This window comes from Struthio camelus, chromosome 1 (genome assembly GCF_040807025.1).
Source record: "Struthio camelus isolate bStrCam1 chromosome 1, bStrCam1.hap1, whole genome shotgun sequence".
Classification (NCBI taxonomy): Eukaryota; Metazoa; Chordata; class Aves; order Struthioniformes; family Struthionidae; genus Struthio; species Struthio camelus.
This window is the reverse complement of record NC_090942.1, coordinates 166,062,765-166,079,320: the sequence shown is the minus strand read 5'-3', so window position 1 is coordinate 166,079,320 and position 16,556 is coordinate 166,062,765. Positions and strand designations below refer to the sequence as shown.

Here is a 16,556-nt window from a genome sequence, read left to right as displayed (position 1 = left end):
AATGCCTTCAACTACGAAAAATCCGTAAGTCACCCTAAACACTTCACATTTCTAAATACGATGCAATGCTTACTTTGAGAAAAACATTACACATTCACTTACATGATTTACAACTTTACACATCTTTATACAAAGAAACACACACACAGTACCTGAAGAAAAATCAAGCTCTGAAGTATGATTTTAAGACAGCAAGCAAAGCATTGTGTATATTCAATACATCGAGAAATGTTTAAGTAAAAAAATGTAACTATAAATGCTAAAAGCAAGAAAGTTCAAGAATCTCTGTAAAGGACAAGTGAAGAAGTTTTAGGTTTTTTTTTTTTTTTTTTTTAAAGAAAAAGATCTGTAGAACCTTTGACAAATTACAGGAACGTGAAAAAAACTACAGTTTTGGAACTGGTAGATTTACTGAGAAACTGCAGGCCACCAAAGATGAGTCTGAAGTAGTCATACTGGTCCTGCTGCTGACAACATACAGAAGAATACAAGGCAAAAAGTCTATAATTTACAGAGCACTTGCAAAAAAGAGGCACTTGTACCCATAAATAATAAATGGACAGTACATGAGGCAAAACTGATTTATTTCAATGTACTTAAAAAAAAAAAAAAACAAGTTGCAAGCATCTTTTTATGGCACTACTGATTTAGAAGAAAATTATTCCAATAGAGGACCATTTTGAATTACTTCTCTAGAAGACAGCCCTTTACAAATGTGCTGATGAACTGCACATTATAATTACATAAACTAGAAAATGATTTCTTATAATAAAAAAGCATATCAGATCTTAACAAAAGGACTCCTTTTAAAAAACGGTCAGACACAAACTCACAAGTAAGCCAAAAATAATCTACGTCTTGTCTAAATGTGGTGCCTAAAAATTTTTTGCAATTTTAAAGAAACAAAGATGTGTAGACACTTCATTTTTTTTAAAGTGCTTTTCCATCTTTAATATGTACATGCCAGATTCTTTCAATTTCCAAATTAATTTTACGTGGTAAGTTTAAAATAGTAAGGCAAATAGAAAATACATATTCCAAAAGAAAATACTATTTTATATTACTTATTTAACATTCATATTCAAAGTAAAACCACTGTAAACCAATATTGCCTATATTGGAGTTCTTCCTCGCCTGAAAAATACAACAGATGAGATTATCTGTCAACATGAGCACAGCTCTTCCTGTATTATTAGCAATTCTGTAATTTTCAAACAAAATGTATCCTTACCTAAAGGGATCATGAAAATCCATGTCAACATGAAGGCCATTTAAGAATAAGCGAGCTTCTCCAGGTTGTATTCCAAGTATTTCATAAAAATGCTTAAAGAGAAAAACTATTGCTAGGTTATTTAAATACATGTAAACACAAACATACACATCTATATACACAGAACTTTAAGTAATTCTTCTACAAAATAGACACAAGAATTCTCTTCAATATAATATTTTCTTTTTGCTAAATGTTATTGGTAAGATATTGAAAGTGTACTTTTATAAATGCCATTTTACACACTTTCAAGGCTTAATATAAATGAAAAAAGTTGTATAAACTAACACTGACTAAAATAAATGCAAAAACAAAGATAAAAGTTATCAGTCCCTGGGTTTTGAAATGGGTCTCTGAAAAGTTTTCAAATCCTCCAGTACTACAACAGAAAAAGAACTGGGCTGAATCAGAGCTGGGACTCATTACGTAATGTTGATAATAGGCATTTGATGAGCATTCATTCGCCCTAACTACTTTGATGGATGGAGTATTTAGGCATCCAAGACTAGAATTTGATGTTGGTAATACATAGCGGTTTCTTGCTAAACTGTCCGCAAATTACTACACCGGAAGTTAAGAGTTGAGTTTAATCGGATTTTCAATATCAATAGCAGTTCTTTGTCTATTTCTTAGTTAGCGATCAATTCACAACATCTGAATCATCATGTGCCTTTCAACTTTATTTCCTCCCATTACATTCCTTATTCAACTTTCATTATCTTGAGTGGGAATCATTCAGTTACACCCAGCACGAGATCATATCTCTCCTGCTGCTAGATGGATGTAGAGTAGTTCACAAACTCACATGCCAATTTATTGTGCTTTAGTAGCAGTGTTCAAGAAGTTTTCCTACTCTTATTCAACAGAGTTTAGCTTTTAGCTAAGGGTCTGTAGTCTCAAATAGGACTTGGTGTGAGACCTACTTTTAGTGTGATAGGTGCCTAAGATCCTGGTATAGTCAATGCATTCAATATAATGTACAGAGTTAAGAAAGAGATTGAGCTAACCAATCACACTCATATCCAATGCCATTTGAGACATCACAAGACCTCAAGATAAAGTGGAGGCCAGGCAGAAGGGAATGGCCTTGTCTGCCAGGTCTCTGTGGATACCCTGGATACCCTGCAGCATCTGGAACGACATCTGAAGTCAGGTTTGGGCAACTCAGTCAAGCCCCATACGACAACTGTAGAGTAAGCTATTGTTTTTGTTGTCCATTGACTACATCTTCTTAAATGCAAATGTCTTCATCTCAAACTGAATCTTACTTCCTGTATCTAAGTGATCCTTATTTTTAGCAAACATAGCCATTTCAACTGTAGATACACCTTAATTTGCTTGCATTTTGGAGTAGAGAGTTTTCACTTATGAAGTTTTTGCTGTTCATGTTGAAAAAAGAGCTCAAATTAGAGCTAGACATTGTGAAGACTTCATCAAGGAACAAAGAAGGTCCTGATATTAACACTCAGTTACTCTGGAGAAATCAGGATCATCAAGGCTTTGTTTTGCTTTATCCTGACTATAACTGTAGCAAAAAAGAGATACAAGAAAACGGGTATCATCTTAAATGTATCCAGAAAGCAATGCAGCGGGGCGCAGACACTGGTTTACTCTCTGGAGCAAAAACTATGGCACTTAGCCCTTGTGTAAGAAGCAAGAGGTCTCCACAACGCTAAGCCCACTCATCATACATCTATATTAAAACACTGGAGTGCATCTCATACTGAAGAATCAAATGCACAATCCTGTCACCTTGCTCACAAAAAGCTGAAGGACTCAAGAAGGTGAACTGCTGTGATTAATGAATCCTATTGTCACCAGTCCCACATGCAATCATCTATTGACAAAAAAATATATACAGTTGTCTGCATAACCTTTTATGAGCACATAATCACAGAATCACAGAATCGTTTAGGTTGGATGGGACCTCTGGAGATCATCTAGTCCAACCCCCCTGATCAAGCAGGGTCCTCTAGAGCACATTGCCCAGGATCACATCCAGGTGGGTTTTGAATATCTCCAGGGAAGGAGACTCCACTACCTCTCTGGGCAACCTGTTCCAATGCTCTGTCACCCTCACAGGGAAGAAGTTTTTTCTCAGGTTCAGGTGGAACTTCCTGTGCTTCAGTTTCTGCCCATTGCCTCTTGTCCTGTCGCTGGGCACCACGGAGAAGAGGCTGGCCTCATCCTCTTGACACTCCCCCTTCAGATACTCGTACACATTGACGAGATCGCCTCTCAGTCTTCTCTTCTCCAGGCTGAACAGGCCCAGCTCTCGCAGTCTTTCTTCACAGGAGAGATGCTCCAGCCCTCTAATCATCTTGGTAGCCCTCTGCTGGACTCTCTCCAGGAGTGCCATGTCTCTCTTGTCCTGGGGAGCCCAGAACTGGACACAGTACTCCAGGTGAGGCCTCCCCAGGGCTGAGGAGAGGGGCGGGATCACCTCCCTCCACCTGCTGGCAACACTCTGCCTCATGCACCCCAGGATCCCATTGGCCTTCTTGGCCGCAAGGGCACACTGCTGGCTCATGTTTAACTTGTTGTCCACCAGCACTCCCAGGTCCTTCTCCGCAGAGCTACTTTCCAACAGGTCAACCCCCAGCCTGTACTGGTGCAGGGGATTATTCCTGCCTAGGTGCAGGACCCCGCACTTGCCTTTGTTGAACTTCAGGAGGTTCCTCTCCGCCCACCTCTCCAGCCTGTCCAGGTCCCTCTGAAGGGCAGCACAGCCTTCTGGTGTGTCAGCCACTCCTCCCAGTTTAGTATCATCAGCAAACTTGCTGAGGGTGCACTCTGTCCTTTCCTCCAGGTCATGGATGAATACACTGAACAAGACTGGACCCAGGACTGACCCCTGGGGGACACCACTAGCCACAGGTCTCCAACTTGACTCTGCACCACTCACCACAACCCTCTGAGCTCGGCCATCCAGCCAGTTCTCAAGCCACCTCACTGTCCACTCATCTAGCCCACACTTCCTGAGCTTACCTAGGAGGATGTGATGGGAGACAGTGTCAAAAGCCTTGCTGAAGTCCAGGGAGACAACATCCACTGCTCTGCCCTCATCCGCCCAGGCAGTCATTCCATCACAGAAGGCTATCAGGTTGGTCAAGCCTGATTTCCCTTTGGTGAATCCATGCTGACTACTCCTGATCACCTTCTTGTCCTCCAGATGCTTAGTGATGACCTCCAGGAGGAGCTGTTCCATCACCTTGCCAGGCATGGAGGGGAGGCTGACAGGCCTGTAGTTCCCTGGCTCCTCCTTCTTGCCCTTCTTGAAGACTGGCGTGACATTGGCTTTCTTCCAGTCCTCAGGCACCTCTCCTGATCTCCAGGACCTTTCAAAGAGGATGCAGAGTGGCCTAGTGATAACATCCGCCAGCTCCCTCAGCACTCGTGGGTGCATCCCATTGGGGCCCATGGATTTATGGATGTCAAGTTTGGACAAAAGATCTCTAACCTGATCCTCCTCCACCAAGGGAGAGTCTTTCCCAGCCTTCCTCTCTTGCCTCCAAGGTCTGGAATTCCTGAGGACTGGCCTTAGCAGTGAAGACTGAAACAAAGGCAGCATTCAATAACTCTGCCTTCTCTGTATCCTTCGTCACCAGGGCACCCGCCCCATTCAGCAGTGGGCCCACATTTTTCCTAGTCTTCCTTTTGCTATTGATGTATTTGAAGAAGCCCTTCTTGTTGTCTTGGACATCCCTTGCCAGATTTAATTCCAACTGGGCCTTAGCCTTCCTCGTCGCATCCCTGCATACTCTGACAATGTCCCTGTATTCCTCCCAAGTGGCCTGTCCCCTTGTCCACATTCTGTACACTTCCTTCTTCTGCTGGAGTTTGGCCAGGAGTTCCTTGCTCATCCATGCAGGTCTCCTGCCCGCTTTGCTGGACTTCTTCCTCAGAGGGATGCACTGATCTTGAGCCTGGAGGAAGTGATGCTTGAATATTAACCAGCTTTCTTGGACCCCTCTTCCTTCTAGGGCCCTACCCCAGGAGATTCCCCTAAGTAAGTCCCTGAAGAGGCCAAAGTCAGCTCTCCTCAAGTCCAGCATTGCAATCCTACTCATTGCCCTGCTCCCTCCTCGTAGGATCCTGAACTCCACCATCTCATGGTCACTGCAGCCAAGGCTGCCCCCAACCTTCACCTCTCCAACTAGACCTTCTGTGTTCGTTAGTACAAGGTCTAGCATTGCACCTCTCCTCGTTGGCGTCTCCACCACCTGAGTCAAGAAATTATCATCAATCCTCTGCAGGAACCTCTTTGACTGTTTGTGCCTAGCTGTGCTGTCTTGCCAACAGCTGTCAGGGTGGTTGAAGTCTCCCAGGAGAACCAGGGCCTGTGATCGTGAGGCTACTTCCAGCTGTCGGTAGAAGGCCTCATCGATGACTTCCTCCTGGTCAGGTGGCCTGTAGTAGACCCCCACAACAGTGTCACCCATGTTACCCTGCCCTTTAATCCTTTACCCATAGGCTCTCAACTTGCTCTTCATCCACCCCGAGGCAGAGCTCCACACATTCTAGTTGCTCCCTCACATAAAGAGCAACTCCACCACCTCGCCTTCCTGGCCTGTCTTTCCTAAAAAGCACATAGCCACCCATGACAGCATCCCAGTCACGTGAACTATCCCACCATGTCTCTGACACTGCAATGAGATCATGGCCCTGCGACCGCACACAGATCTCTAACTCTTCCTGCTTATTCCCCATGCTGCGTGCATTGGTATACAGGCATTTCAGAGAGCCAGTCAAGCACGCAAGCTTCCCAGGAGAGGTGCAAGAGGAGCCTCCATAGCCATGTCCCATGCTGTCTCCCCTGGTTGTATGCACCCGCTGGAGGCATCCTGACTTGAGCGGTGTTTTACTGACTCTCCTGCCACTAGACCACTCCCCTTCCCCCATCTTGCCTAGTTTAAAGCCCTCCGTACCAGGCCGGCCAATCTGTTGGCAAAGACGCGCGTGCCCCGCTTGGTGAGGTGGATCCCATCGCTCCCCATCAGCTGTTGATCTTCAAACAGGGTCCCATGGTCATAGAAACCAAAGCCCTGTTGCCAACACCAGCGGCGCAGCCAGCTGTTAACTTGGAAAACTCGTCTACTCCTCCTCCTGTCCTTTCCCCTCACAGGCAAGATTGAGGAGAAAACAACCTGGGCTCCCAGACCCTTCACCACCATTCCCAGAGCTCTGAAGTCCCGTTTGATGGTTTCCAGTTTGCCTTTCGTGTCATTAGCACCCACATGGAAGATCAGCAGAGGGTAGCAGTCCGACGCGTGGACAAGCCTTGGCAGTCTTTCCACAACATCTCTTATTCGAGCCCCTGGCAGGCAGCAAACCTCTCTGGACAAGAGGTCAGGTCGGCAGATAGGTGCCTCTGTCCCCTGCAGCAGGGAGTCACCCACAACAATCACTCGCCGTTTCTTCCGGGGGTTCCTGCACAGCACAGGGGCTGCCAGGCCAGTTGCCTCCCTTGGAGCCGTGCCCAGCTCCTCCTCAGCCTGGAGGGTGCTAAACTTGTTCTTCAAGGGTAAGTCTTGAGGAGGAGCAAGAGCCTTTCTCCTTCTACGAGAGGTCACCAGCTTCCAGCCCTCTTCCACAGCGTTATGATGCACCTTTACAAACGGTGCTGAGCCCTCTGACAACTCCGCTGCAGTGGGGGCAGGGGACTCCCGGAGCTGAACAGTCTCCGAGAACGCCCTGTCAATCTCCCGCTCATCCTCTCGGATGCTACGCAGCCTACCAACCTCCTCCCGTAACTCCTTTATCTGGTGACGCAACTGGTCAACCACAGCACACCTCACTTGACTCTGTCACTATTTGGACACGCGTTCTCAAAACCAGTAAGCCTTAAATTAATTCCACATGGTGGAGAGCTCTATCACATTAATGTGAAATTTTAGCTGCACTGGAAACGATAGGGTCTACAAGAAGGCTGCATCAGTGGGCTGCACAACCCAGGAGGGATGTTGTCCACTTGCACTGTTTTGGAAGGTGGAAGAAACTAGAAAGGCATTCCCCTGGAGACATTGGTCTTGGCAAGACAGAGAAACAGACCTGAATGGAAGTAAAGCAAAATGCTACATGGAGAAGTTGCGAAACCACAAGAGTGCCTTAAGGAAGAAATACACTCCTTCACTATGGTGACTGGTCAGCTTTAATACTATACGAAAATACACGTTTTGAAGATAAAGAGTCACAAACCAGTCCTCCTTCTGAAAATCAGGAGAACATTGGTGAATGTTAACACTCAAAACTTAACTTGCATATAAAAGAATTCTTGTTTATCAAAATCAGTTTATGAGTTTGCTCACTACCCTTCCTTTTTGACAGGAAACAGCCATTTATAGAAATGCCTGCCACTCGGATGTATTAGAACCAGTTCCAGAGTACTCAATGACAGCATCGCTTCCACCTCCTGATGAAGTAAATTATTACAAAAAGGCATAGGGGGTTTTGATGTGACGACTGCAAGACAGCCTGGATTGTCACTCACGCTGTCCCAAAGATCCAGTAATTTTCATGCTACAATACAAGTAATATTTGCCAGTCTGCTGCAAAGTGTGCTGTGAATTGCAAAAGTAACACAGAAGGTAAAGGAGAGTTTATAAAACAATCAGACACATCTTCAGAGCTGCTGCCTCAACACCCCATTAGTTATGAAAGCTAGAGCTGTGAGGTAATTAAAGATTTGCCTCTGTGTAGGTTGTCTGAAATATCTAGTTTGCAGAGGTTGCTGGGCCATGGACTTCATATAAGGTGTCCAGTCCTCTTACAAGGTTCAAATAGGAGGCTTCTTTTTTGGAACAAAACAGCCAGATGCCCAATGACGACAGAGTAACTCAGAAGATTTGGAAGGCGTATTTGACTTCATCCATTCAGGAAATAAAGGGAGAGGAGCTGGCAAACTGGGATGACCTTCCTAACCAAATGGCAAAAAAAAAAAAAAAGGCACTAAAAGGTTGTATCTGCCAATGCTTAAATAAACATGCAAGGATGACCACAGGGCCTCGAACAAAGATTAAAAAAAAATACTGTTATCAGTGCAGAGAGTAACAGGGAAAAATAACTATTGTCTCAGATAACACCACCAGACCTGCAGGCCCAGCTTGTCTCCAGATTCGAGACTGCCGTTTGTTTTTTTTTTAACTGAAATAATTACATCAAGTAGTTTCTCTAGTCATGTACAATAAAATTCAGAGCGAGAATTCACTGGAGACAGTGTTCACGTCAACACCAATGTCAGCTAAAAAATGGATAACAAACACTCATCTAAAGAAAGACTAAGGACAGTGCTACGGAGCTACTAACCAGTGAAAGACAATGTTCGTATAGCCTAGTGACATAGACACAATCAGCTCTTGAAAGATTCACTAAACATACAAGAATGCTGACCTTGCACCTGCCATTTCATGAGACCAGTCCTAAGAGCACAGTGGCTAACGTTTAATTTTAACACTCAACTTGAAATAATAAATCCAAATTTTGATCTGAGACAGAAAAAAGGAAGGATGTCAGAACTCTACAAATGTGAAGTGACCTTAGAACATATTTCAGATCAGTCAGAAGCACATTAACGATGATTCTTCATGTGATATATGGCACAAAAGATACAGTTAATCCAGAATGAAAATAAAACCACCATCTACCACCAACAGTGCTGAAAATACTTTGCAGAATAGTTGCATGCATGATTCTAAGAATGTGGAAAGCTTGAAGCTAGCCTGTGCTGACCATAATATAAACTGTGGGTCTAGCTTCAAACCAAAGCTTTAATAAATGTATAAAAGATCAACTGATATCTACTTTGTTTTCAGGGCATATAATCTATGATAACTGAGCACAACACTGCATGAAAGTTGCAGTCATTGCCTAAATTCTGTAAAGTGAAAAAAGAGAAGGGAAAAAGCACCATGGTACATGAACAACAGAAAGTGAGATATGCGAATTAAGTATTTTAATGACATTTATTAATAAAAGATATTTAAAACTATTAACTTTTTTCCTTTGATAGAAATGAGGTAAAATTTGTTATGCTAACAGAAATATCCAAAAGCAGTAATATGATTTAACTCTATGCATACTTCAAGAAATAAAAGCAAACCTTCTGATTTTCTTCTATTTCATTTCGCATTTGCTTGTCTACAGGCACTCTGGTCAATGATCTGGAAAAATAAAATACTAGCATCACTCAATCATTATATTTTTAAAATGTATTAAGTAATATGAAATACAATAACACTGCATCTAATGCACCATAACTGAAGAATGCAGTAATTAAAACTTAAAAAAGAATAATGCATAGGGTCATAAATGTTTTATTTTCCAAACAAACATTTTGTTGTGTGTTACTCCAGTAAACCTAAGTTTCAAGTTTACGCTAAGTTTTACTGAAGTGATAGCATTAGCATTTTGTTTTTTTTTTAGAATTCTCAAACTTTCCTCTTATTTTTCTGGAAAACAGTATGCGTATTATAAACAAAGAAGTTGCTCAAATATCCTAAATGTAAATGCCATATTTGGATATTTTAAGTTAATGTTACTAACTCCATGCTACCCAACATTACAGTATAAGTGATCAAAGGACATAGTTTGACATCTTGGCCAAAGGCAAGGAAAGAATGCAAAGAATGACGACTTTAAAAATGGCTGAGAGTGCAAAAAAAAAAAAAGGAACAACTGAGACTCTTGACAATTTTAAATATTCAAAGGCAAAGTATCGCTAACAGCTTTAGTCAAAAATTTAGTTTCTTTAGAAATTCTATCCTTAGGAGATAATCCATTCATTCACCTTTTTTACCTTTGAAGAGTATTGTGGAAGACTTTTTAACATCATCCACCACAATGTATTGTATGTGAGGTTCATATCTACTCCACTATGACAAAATACTCATGAAGGTAAATTAATCTCACCATGTTTTAAGAAATCCCAAAACATATTAACACAAATCTGATTCTCCCAATAAATTCCAAAATAAATACTGCAGTTGCGTCTGTAAGTAATTTTTTTCAAAATATGACTGTACATACTTTTGCAATCCTGGATACGCCATCAATAAAAACTGGGGTAGTCTTAAACCTAACAGTTAATTAAACAAACTGAGAATGATACTACTAAGCCAACTTTTAACACTTATGGATAGTAAAGCAGTTATTTAATAATATGACCATATTAAAAAAAGAAAAAGTAAGGGTTAGAATAGATCTTTCTGAAGAACCCCACACATTTTTCACAGTGTGTCAGAAATCAGACATAAGGACAGTTTACTTTAAACAAATATTCAAGCTTTCCAGGCCATCAAAGAGATTACCTGATATGTGTAATCAATATGATTTCCAAGCTCTGTTTAACATATTACAGGCTAAATCACAGCTTATCCTTCTCTGTGTAAATACCTTTTTCCATCTACCCCTGTAAATACTATGGCAGATTGTCAGTGTGATGCCCTCCTGGATCACATCACAACAGGACAGTAGAGGATCAAGGAGGCGCTGTATATGTAGAAACCCTTACACGGTAGGTGTCATTTGTCTCAAAATTTGCATTGCCAGTCAGTATACATGTCATATTTGGTGAACAGCACATATTTATAGTTTTCCTTGCTTCTTTTAATAGAGCAGTTCTTACTCGACTGGAATCAAGATATTTCTAATCCCTCATGCATTTCCTACTGCCTTTGACAGAACACTCGACACATTTCTTTTCATTTTTTGGTAGCAATTGAAGAAACTGGCCACCAATGTCTAGTTCAATGAGATAAACAGGAGTTAGGGAGCTGCTGGAAACTATAGGGCACTAGATTGTTAAACTCTCCAGCAATCTTTTCTCTAGTTTTTGGCTAACACTCATTCGGCTAACACAACGACACAGAAACATCCCTCTTTGTGAGCACAGCAAGCCTCCTTTTAAAAGAAGCTATTGTAAACATCCAAAAATACACCTACAACCATTAAATAGCAATAGCCAAAATTAGGGGACCCCAAAAAGACTTATACGAAATAGTTGTAGTTTACAGTAGTTCCAAGGGAAATAAGTCAAGAAAAAAATATTTCCCTCTTTCCTTCAGGAAACAGGCTTCATCTATTTTTATTCATCCAGTTTCGAAGTTCACAAATGTGAACAAGATTGTTATATACTATATAATCCATCTTCAAGGAAGATTTCTAGAAACAGCAGCAGAACTATATAAGATTGTCTCAAAAAGCTCTTGGAGGCTTTTAAGTTAATTGGGAAGGAGAGCGGAGGTAGAGAAGAAAACTTTCTTTTTAAAATCTAGCTTGAGGATAGACTTACTGATCCCTTCCACTATTTTCAGGGGAATACAGGTTTAATACAGGTTCATTCAGAGATGCCCACTGCCTCCAAATTTGCTTGAAAAGGACTTTTATTCCTCTAGTTGAGGTTTATTTCTCTTTGTATCCTCTTTTTGCCTGCTATTGACATGGCAAATTCTTTTCACATTAGAACACAATTTAGCTGGAGGAGGTAAAACTGATTTTTTTGGTGATATTTGATTCAGTCTAAAAGATTCAAATCTTTTAGAGGACGTATTTCTAATGAAAGAAAATGGCAGCGAGGCAGTGCTATGGATGCTGCTTTTCTACACGAATGAGGGAGAAAAATCAGAGGAATGCAGGATAACTAAAACAAACACAAAATACCTAGATGGCAAGGAATCTGTCAAAACAAGTGTAAGGTTTAACTTAAATTGTGATGTCAAAGACAGCACTACAAAACAGTCAGCATGGTTCGGAGGATGAGCTTAACAACTTCCTCATAATTGTTCAACTAATCCAAAATCCTTTCTCGCAAAGCCTTTAAAATCACTGCTAGGTACTATGCATGAACATGAAGAATGTACTGGGTATATTCAATACTGAGTAAATATACTCTACTATCCACCGTGTTCATTAGCTTTGAAATAAAAATGTAGAACAGGACCCCAGGAACCAGAAACACTTCTGGTTAAAAAGACACATTACTGATCAAGATTAAAAAAAAAAGAAAAGAAAGGAAAAAAAGAAAGAAAAGAAAATGTGAGTACAAAGAAAGAATACCAGAAGCCTAATTTACAATTTGGAAAATGGAGAAGGATTAGGAAAAAATTAAGTCAAAAGTCTCAAAAGCTGACTCTGTAGGATACTGCTGTAAGGGACCTTCTACAGGCAATAAGCATCTGTCAGGAACACCACAGACCTTACCTCCTATTTTCTCCATTAAAAAAGATCTGTAATTGATGGGAATTGTTACTGAGAGTTTATTTAGCCAAGGAGCAACAGAGCTATTTAAAAGGAGGACATAACAGGAAGCTGAAAATGGAAATATGTGGCAGTACTAACAAAACTGTTCTTCTGACTCTAAAAACATAACTCTAATTTTTATCTTGTTAAACTCAACAGAGTTTGTAGTACGGCCTATAACCCTCAGAATCAATAGTTTGTTCTGCACTGATGATAAAATGTACACAGAAAAAAAGTACAAGTTAAACCTTTCCAAGCAGCTTAGAGTAGAAATGCAGAAACATAGACGATGAATGTGAAAATAATGAAAAGTCAGAAAGGAGAAGACAAAGCTGGCCAAACATTAACAAGGATGTAAAAATACTTATCAGCAAATCGTTGGCTTTACTGCTAATTTTTTTGTAATAAGACAGCAACATATTAAAGAAGCATTAACTAGCTGCTTGTCTATGCAAGGCAGTTTCTCATGGCAGGATTATAGAAGGATTTACAGAGAAGGTATGAGGGATGATCTTTGACCTTTTGCATTGAAGGAAGCATGTGTAAAAATACTCATGAAAGACATTTGCTCAGTTTAAGTTCAGTCATTTGTTCAGAAATTCACCAAGTTTTAAACATTGTTTTTCTAAATATTCACTGATGAGGACTCACCAAACAGAAATTCCTTTCTGTCTGAAAATTATAGATATAAATGGCTCTCCATGATTTAGGAATGTTCTTGTATCAGCTTAAGGTTATAATAATATCTATCACATTAATATTATGCTTCTTTACTCTTATCGGGAAAAATATGTAGCTATGTAGTACTACATATCGTGAAAATGGAAACTATTCCAATGTTCAAAATATTAACCCTCGTGATTTATGAATGCCTAACAAGAAATTGAGGGTATTATCAATTCTTATTACTGCATTCTTACACAATAGGAAGATATTTATAACATGGTATATAATAATTAAAGATGAAAAATAACTTATGAAATGAATTAGCAAAATATGTGATCAAATTTATTAGTTATTATACTCTCTGTATATCCGATGAAATTTTGTAAAATCTACCTGATAGGTAGAGTAGCCTTTTCAATTGGAAATACTGAGACATGAAAATGTAGCCTATAACCTAGAAAGCACAAGAAACTTCCAGAGGAACTATATATTACTTTTTTACGGTCTAAGGGACCCTTCAGTTTTTAAGGAACATGCATAATACCTAAATTTTATTTTCACAACTATAGTTCTAAAAATTTGTACACAGCATTTTCAACCAAAAATTGGAATGAATAAAAAATGGTTCTATTCGTATCAAAACTGAGTGGAATTTAAAACAATTTAAAAAGACTACTGTTATAATACTCAGCTATCTAACGAAAGGAGTTAAGCAATATCTTTTTATTTCCCTTTTATTCTAGTGGGTTTTTTTGTTTTTTTTTTTTTTTGCAGCTAGCATTCGTGACTTGCCAGGTTAAATGTGATTAGATTATTTGGGAAATATATTTTGTGCACTGTTTTTTTACACAATGCCCCTTTAATTTAAGATTGTTGTCTATATGTACCTTCTAACTTTTCAAATTCTTTAAATATTTGTAATCTCTCATGTTAAAAATAATATTCTAGATTACTACATCAGAATAAATTACACAAATCAGACACTGTAATTCCCCTTTTAATACTATTGAAGTCTTATACTTTTACTCAGAAAAATAAAAACAAACTGTTTGAAGAGTAGATAAATAGCACCATTATGCCACAGACACTGCAGGAGTCTCAAGTAGGATATAATAGCTAAATGACTTTTAAAATCAATGACTTAAATGTCACCAAGAGTATTTCAAATGGACTTTTTTCCTTGTCTTTTAAAGGACAGAACTGGCCTGACAGTTCAACACTATGTACATTTCCACTACTCTCTACTGAAAAACTGCATTTTCTGGTTGTTAATCTTATTGTAAACTCAAATGTTACTATTTCACAATAATTATGTTTCAGGTATTTTAGAAGTTACTTCTCTTCCTTGAAACAAGATGTTACAAAGGTGGTTTTTCCATTATGACGCACATTTTCTCTAAAAGAAAATCACAGGTAACAATAAAACATAATGTGATGATTAAATAAGGGTAGTAAAACATGATAGTACTGAGTTAGGAACTCTATTTAGTATCATATTTAATTCAGTAGCGCAGGCAAGTATTACTTGATAGGATTAGGATTACGTGAAGAATTTATGAAATGTAAAGAAAAGCATTTCCCAATTATAATAGCACTGGCTCATAGAAAGAGCAATCTTTAATATCTGTACAAAGGAAAATGTTATTGGTTTAATATTGACTTTGATCTTTTGTTGAGTAATCTATATATCTTCCCCGGTAAGAAGTCTAATATACAAGAGTTGGGACCCAATCTTATTAGCATATTGTGCTTAGAACCTACCACTGTGGTTAGATCTGCTATGAAACTAACAGACTTTTGCCCCTAACTAGTGTGAGCAGATCTGCTATTAATTTAACAGAATTTTGTACGTGGGAAAACGTCCATTCCAGTAAATATCTGAAGGACTAGGCCTTCTGTTTTAAGTGCCTGAAAGATAAGAACGCCTTGGTAAAACATGGCATCTCATGCATCAGACAGGAAACACTTAAGAGGACAACCATGAGTTTTCCCAGGATTTATTTTCTGCTCAATGAAATTGCCTAAAATCTATCTAGCAAGCTGTAAAACATGATTATCTGACTGCAGGATTTGGATATAAATCTGTATTACTATCATGAAATTCAAATACAAACCTAAAATCAACATTTGAAAAACAAGCATAAGTATCATACCTGGCTCTTATTGGGAAGTTCTGAGCTATGTCTTTCATTACCTTTAAGGCATCATAAACAGGGGCAGACATAATTCGAGCTGCTGCTTGAAAACTAAGATCTATAAAAAAAGAAAAAAATCACTGGAAATACCACACTCAATCAGTATTGTCTACAATCAGAAAAACTGTTCCACATACAAACTCCCATTATTAGATATTTTTGTTTCAATTATATATTAAAGTATTTATAAAGTAACGTTATTAAGGTTGAAAAGACAGGCACTTAAAAGTTGGAAATGTCAAATTTCAAGCTTCCCACACAAGTTCTGCTCAGCTATCTTGAGCGTGTATATTGTGTATGTAATTTCTAAGTTTAAAAAAAAAAAATTGAAAAAAAAAACAATGCCCCACATTGTCATGTAATAGTACCTCAAGGATATCAAGCTTAAGCCTAAATACAGACCAAACCACAACAGCCTGACCTCAACAAAGAATAAAATCTTTTCAACTCCAGGACTTCATACGATTTTCAGGGAACAGATATGTTAAATCTAAGAAGGTCGTATTGAGCATGTGAGACGCATAATTTTCAAAAGCTTGCAACATTTTCAGAAGCCCTGAAAATGGAGCACTTACGAAAAAAAAGTCACATTTCAGTTCTCTTCAGTGTCCATGTCTCAAAGAAAAGGTTATCAGAATTTTTTTAAGGGTTATCATATTTTTCTCTACCCTTTTTCTCAGAATACAGTAAATTTGCACATAATTCATTTGTTTATCTATTGGGAAAAAAACCTGGAATCTAATTAGCCTACATTAGGTGCGTATCTTAGGTGCAATATAACTCAGCACATGAGAGTAGGGAAGATCAAATTTTGGCACTTACACTGTAAGGAAATAATACAGGAGGTGTCTCCATCTGCTTGGATGTAGTTTGCCTAACTACCTCAGGGCAATGACACTTTTTGCTAATAAGCTGCTGGTTAAGACATTTGATCAGAAACTAAAGGCTTCAAGTTATTCAATTTCAAGTAAGTTGGTACCACACATAGTAAAACAGCCCTAGGCAGGAGATCATAGAGTATGCTGCCTAACAGAACTTTGCCCCAGCCTTTGGAAGCAGTCAGGAACAAAAAAATAGCCAGAAGAAAAGGTGACAGCATGCGTTCCATTTTTAGCCTGACAAGATGAACCTTGGCTGGAAAAGAGTTAGGTCTGAGAGACGGATCATTAACTAGAAATTTCTTAATACTT

At 39.2% G+C, this 16,556-nt stretch overlaps 1 protein-coding gene across 7 annotated transcripts in view; it reads right to left on the bottom strand.

The window, feature by feature from the left end:
- UGGT2 (UDP-glucose glycoprotein glucosyltransferase 2) overlaps positions 1-16,556 on the bottom strand; it is a 100,489-nt gene that overhangs the window by 58,188 nt on the left and 25,745 nt on the right. For all 7 annotated transcript variants that reach the window (XR_011138070.1, XR_011138080.1, XR_011138071.1 and 4 more), the window contains exons 9-11: positions 15,325-15,424; positions 9,369-9,429; positions 1,232-1,323 (exon numbers count right to left, since the gene is read on the bottom strand). Coding sequence is in view for 3 of the 7 variants with exons in the window: in XM_068928830.1 (XP_068784931.1) it covers positions 1,232-1,323; positions 9,369-9,429; positions 15,325-15,424 (253 nt within the window). In the remaining 4 variants the exon portion in view is untranslated. The remainder of the gene's footprint in view (positions 1-1,231; positions 1,324-9,368; positions 9,430-15,324; positions 15,425-16,556) is intronic.